The sequence below is a fragment of the Trematomus bernacchii genome, unplaced genomic scaffold, assembly GCF_902827165.1.
Source record: "Trematomus bernacchii unplaced genomic scaffold, fTreBer1.1, whole genome shotgun sequence".
In the NCBI taxonomy this organism is placed as follows: domain Eukaryota; kingdom Metazoa; phylum Chordata; class Actinopteri; order Perciformes; family Nototheniidae; genus Trematomus; species Trematomus bernacchii.
The window spans coordinates 21,036,518-21,042,517 of NW_022987564.1; the positions used below are offsets into that span (position 1 = coordinate 21,036,518).

At 38.8% G+C, this 6,000-nt stretch overlaps 1 protein-coding gene across 2 annotated transcripts in view; it reads right to left on the minus strand.

The window, feature by feature from the left end:
* LOC117477537 (venom phosphodiesterase 1) overlaps window positions 1-3,556 on the minus strand; it is a 65,906-nt gene extending 62,350 nt beyond the window's left edge. For both annotated transcript variants that reach the window (XM_034124214.1, XM_034124215.1), the window contains exons 1-2: window positions 3,351-3,556; window positions 1,840-1,927 (exon numbers count right to left, since the gene is read on the minus strand). In XM_034124214.1, the coding sequence (XP_033980105.1) occupies window positions 1,840-1,927; window positions 3,351-3,551 (289 nt within the window). In that variant the 5' untranslated portion in view covers window positions 3,552-3,556. The remainder of the gene's footprint in view (window positions 1-1,839; window positions 1,928-3,350) is intronic.
* Window positions 3,557-6,000: the final 2,444 nt, after the last annotated feature.

The following is a 6,000-nucleotide window of genomic DNA, read 5'->3' on the forward strand; positions in this document are numbered from 1 at the left end:
CAATATAAAATGTACTAATATTTCCTAAAATTGACATTATAACTGTATATCTAATACTATATGACACAGTATACTAGTGTATACTATGATATTACTCCCCACATACACTTTGCTACAGCACATTGTGATTATAAATAATATGATGGACCCTTATTTACAAAAATCCCATTGAATTATGGATTTATGAAAGTAGTAGGATTAAGAAAAGCTAAGCTGTTGACCCTGGGCAGCACATTTGGCGGCCAAAAATCTATAACATATATGAATGTTTGTAGTTTTGTCCTTTAATACAATACAATACAAGACAATACAGGTTTTTTTTATAAAGCCTATAAAACCTCCAGAACAAAGTACTGTACAGTCAAATAAACAAACTAAACATACAAAAAACACACAGCACAGCTCACACACCATAAAACAAGTACAAGTAAAAAACAATAGACAATTTAAATGCAATAAAAGCAACAATCTAAAAGATGTCAATACGCTAAGGAGAAGAGGTCCTCATTGTGTTTTCTCCTGAAAGAAGTGCCTTCACACTCAACTCGATCTTAAAATGTAAAAGGACAATATATATTTTATAATTTTTGAAAGAGATCATTAGTATCAAGCAACCTTTCATACACCTTTATGATGACCTGATGTATGATGTAAACACAACCCTGTTTTGCTCTGAACAGTACACGGTGCACGGGACTGCATGCTTTACGTTGCACCTTGATTTATGACAGTGTTATCTGTAGCCATTGACTCAACCCATACTCATACACATGACCAGGGAACCAAAGGAAGACAAAGCCTTACTCTGACTCAGCACAAAGTGTGGAAACAGTGAGTGTGCAGGAACACTTAATACAGATCTCCTGAGCTCACTTGCTTTATTGACCTCCCCATGAGATGCATTCATTTGTCTGGCTCTTTGCTTACTAAAAGCTGAAAAACCACATACATTTCTGATGATTTAGCAGACCACTCAGCGCTTACTTATATTAAGTCAGACGTTCGGATATTGTTCATCTGGTTCAGAGATCCTGCGAATGTGGAGCAGGAAGTACATGGAACACCTCTGGCTTCAATCAGCGGTGTTACATACCACCAATGAAGTGTAGTCATTACATGCTCAGAGCTTGTTAAGTGTTACTCATTGCACCCTAAAGCATGAATCATATATTTGTACATGGTGTGCACAATCAGTGCCAAATGTGAATGCCTCTGGCGTCAAACTCCAACAAGTGAGTCAGAGTTAATGTGTCATTTTTGACTATTTTGTTGATAAAACCCAAATAATGTGGCATGGATATTTTTCTTGACGGAGAGGGAGGAGCAGAGGGGAGATACTTGGTCACCAAATGCTGAGTCAGAGAAACAAAGAGTTCTGAACAAGGAGAGTTTGCTTTACAATGTCAGAAAAATGCATTTCAGGTGAATGAAAATGTGAGTGATGTACGTGTGAGTGCAGAGACATGTAAGATAGATAAGATAAGATAAGATAAGATGGAAATTCAGGCGTTTATAGCAGCAACAGGGTCAGAGTGAAAACAGGATTCACACAAGGTAAAAAATAAAGATAAAATAGAATACAAATAAAAATAACAATACAAAAAATTAAAATTAAAATAAAGTGATAAAATAACTGTTGAAACAACATATCACAGTAAGACGTTGAGCATGTGAATGGACACATATACATATTTGGATTGTTAATGTTAATGTGTGTGTATGTGTGTGTGTGTGTGTGTGTGTGTGTGTGTGTGTGTGTGTGTGTGTGTGTGTGTGTGTGTGTGTGTGTGTGTGTGTGTGTGTGTGTGTGTGTGTGTGTGTGTGTGTGTCAGACAGCACCTTTGTTTTGACATTTCTTCAAGTCCAGTCCAAGTCCAAGTCCAAGCCCGAGGATCAGGGTCACGATGGACACAGCCAAGAGACATATCTGTGACACACAGACACAAATTCATTTCAGTTTTTTTTTTTAAATGCCTTAGTGGTGAAATGTAATAAAGTACATGTTTTCAAGTGCTGCACTTAAGTCCAACTTGTAGGTACTTTGAGGGATTTTACTTTTTACTTTCTGTGCCACTCAACTTCTATTCTAGTGAAATATTGTATTATATATTTAACACATTAAACTAATGAAGACATGTTTTGATGTAGATTAAACTGTCCAACATTGTATTTAGGTACACCTAAAACAATGAGTGGGTTGACTGTATTGCCAGCAATTATAGTAATTGTTTAAGACATTTTACAATTCCATCTTTTCAAATGTCAAGATCTGCCGCATTTCTTCATACACACTAATAATTTATTTTAAATACTTTAAAGTTTTTCTTCTGCTATGAGTGCTTTTACTAAGTACATTTTCCCAATCAAACTTGCTGCATGCATAGATAAATACATACTTTACTAAGATATCAGTTTCAAGGCAGTACTTTTACTTGTAATGGAGTATTTTAAGTGTATTATTAGTACTTCTCTGAATACTTGTTCCATCACTGCCTAAGACAGACCTTTTATCTGTTTGATGTAGTCTAATGCTATTTTAAGCAACTTGGTTCAATTGTTAGTTGTCTGACTGCATTCAGCGACCTGAACACACTGTGCTCTTGCCTGTGGGATGAACTCGGTTAGAGTACTGTCCAGTCTATCGCTGAGCTATTGAATGGTTGTTAAATCTTCATTGTCCCGATACATAAGTCTGTTCTGTACTGATATACATCAACAGCTTATCAATGGCAACTCTCCACGCTCTGTGACCCCTGCTTGAACCCAGGACTGTTTAACAGTCAGTGAGAGATTCCAGCAAGAGATATCCAGTAACAAAATATCTATGCCTTTCATTGATGGAAGCAGAGGCATGTACAGACCCATCAGGGTGTTCGACACATCCATATACAAGCCGTCTCTACAGATCTGCTGGCATATCGAGTCCTACAAGACCAAGATTGCACTGGGGATTCGCTTGCTGCACCTTCAGATGAGGCCAAGCCTCTTCTCCAGCTTGTGTGGCGAAAAACAGCATAAAACTGAGAGACGTTAGGTTTGAAGCCAGAAGGCTTCTCATGCCTCCAGATGACATCTCTCCTTGTTTTCTTCACCCAAAGCTGATGAACCTGGCTCAGGAGTCGGCAAGGCGTCTTACAGAGCGGTGCAGTCTGCCTCCAGCTCCAAACAGGTCGACCCACGACATGTGGTGAAGCAGGTGGTGATGCAGGTGGTGCCAAAAGTCCTGCAAGGCTTCAAGTCGCCTCCTGGAAGCACCTTCCTCAACATGCCTTCCCAGAGGCTCAGATAAATGGCTGTTGGTGTCACAAAGTGTGTTTTGCCATCAATTAAAAATCAAAGCAAGTACTTACAATAATCTTCTTCTTTTTGGACGACTCCTTCCAAACCATGGCTACTCCTATCCACACAGACAAACAGATAGAGGTAAACACATTCACTACTGGTGGAAAAAGACAGTGGAGTGCATCTATGCACCTAGTGACCCTTGGACAAGGTGCAATAAATATGTAACAGATTGCTCGGATGCATAGATGTTTTCCGTCAAACCTCATATGATAATGATACACTAAACAAACAAACATAAATATTTAAACTGCCACAGTAGCCAAGCAAGTTCCTGTGATTATCAGCAGATCAGCAAATAGCATGGAAAAGTGTACTGGCTTATTGGAGTAGTATTAAGACAAGGACGCAACTGCAGCTGAGATTCACTGTTAATGATGCTCAGATGATATGAAAAGGAAACCAACAGTAACTGCAACATTTTTTAATCAAAGCGGATTGCATGGCACAATTTATTTCAGTGCCATCAGTAACCTTGAGCTTGAATCTCTGACAAGTGGCCTCCCTTGATAAACTCTATACTCTAACTCTGCCTATATTTAGCATATGACGAAATCTCAGTTATCGACCTCCTCTGATTGACACTGATTGTAATAAAGTGGAGCAATATGAATCGTATAGCACTCTGCAAAGACCACGAGAGCTTGCCTGCAGGCGCCAATATCAGGACACCTCCACTCTGAGGACACCGCTACTCTCAGGACAGGAAGTACAAGCTAAGGATTACAAAATAAAATCGCCACTCTCAGTACAGCGCCACTTTCCGAACAGGAAATGCACGCAAATACAATCTTTTATATTATTAAGGTACATTATTATTATCAATGTTCTAGCAAAGTGAATTTTTTTAAAGGAATGCTCACGTTCATATTGATGTATTTTAATAAATGTTAACTTGGCCCATTACGTGACTATTAGTGTTGGGGGGGCCCGACTTTTTTTTTTCTCCAAAGGGGGGGGCCTGACAGAAAAAGTTTGAGAACCACTGGCTTAGCCTGATCGATCCGATCTCCCAACCCAGTCTCACGGCATTTCGTGTAATAGTTACGAAATACATGTAATCTATTGATTCGTGTTCACCAACACCATTTTCCCATTTCTTTCGTGTTTCACAGAACGATTTTAGAAGCAATGTATTTCTATTGATAGTATGTTTCGTGCCTGCACCACGTATTTTTGTCCGGTCGGGTCTTGGAAGACCAGAAGCTGTGTGGTTCATAAAAACATGTTCTTACTCAATATCAATCCACGATTATTGTTTTTATTTTAAATTGTATAATGTCAGACTTTCTTTGCAAAGAAATGGGGCTCAGAGCCTCAGAATACTGAAATCTGTATTTTTTAAATCTTTTTTTCTTTCTAATTTGTTATTATTTGGTGCAGGCACGAAACATACTACCAATAGAAATATATTGCTTCTAAAATCGTTCTGTGTCAGAATACTGAAATCTGTATTTTTTTAAATCTTTTTTTCCTTCTAATTTGTTATTTTTAGGGTCTGAGACCAGAGGTCGGCGAAGACCCTATTGCAATCGCGCAGTGAGCGATAAACCTGCGAAACACACACAAAACAGGGAAAACGACCAGCAAAAGCACAGTAAAGGTTCCGAAATCATGACGGCAGATAGACCGCGCGCCCACGTGACCGCTGCGCCCACGTGACCGATGCGCCCACGTGACTGCAACTCGCATGATTGATATCGGTAGGATCAATTTAATCGCTCGCGAAGCGCGTCAGAAGTGATGAAAATTGCGTTGTCTAATTGATTTACGGAACTTTAAGTCGAAAATTGCACAAGCCACGCCCACTTCCGGTTATAACGTAAAGCCCGCCACTTTAACTTTCATGTAAACGAACGAAACTCGAAACGAAATGTACAGGAAGTTGGCCATTTTGAATTTTGTCGTCGGAAAAACACGATTTCACAGAACTTTTTTTCGTTCGCATGGCGTAGCCGTGATTTGATGCCAAAGTTCGCGTTCGCTCGATGCTAGGCAATCCCTCACCATGGAACACGATGATTTCATAACTCCAACTGACATGCTCAGAATGTTAATTTTGTCAGCTATTTTTTTATTTAGTTTTAGTCTTAGTCCTGTGTTAAATTTCCTTTTCAGTTTTAGTCATATTTAGTCACCTTCATCCTGTTTTTATTTAGTCATGTTTTAGTCGATTAAAAGTCTGAGCATTTTAGTCTTATTTTAGTCAAAGAAAACAGTAACTATTTTAGTCAAGATTTAGTCGACTAAAAGTCTGAGCATTTTAGTCTTATTTTTGTCAAAGAAAACTAATTATTTGAGTCTACTTTTTGTCAATGAAAACTGTCTTTTTTAGTCATCAGATTATATAGAACATTTCAGTCAAACTAGTCTAGCCAAAACGCCATATTATGTTCCAAACCACATCAAGCTTTTTTTCTGAAACAGTATGGAGCTCAATCTCTCCAGTACAGCGTTAGCTCTGAGTGTTAGCGATGCTTGCTAATGTAAACACAGACCATTTTACTTCAAAAATACGTAGCGCATTGTTTCTGATACAGCAACGTTTCTAATAGGGGACGATAGGTTGGGACGTGGGCGGGACGTTGCCAGGAGTTCAACGTAAAGCCAGCCCATATTTTAGTAATGACGTCATGAGTGACCGCAGAAAATCTGGAT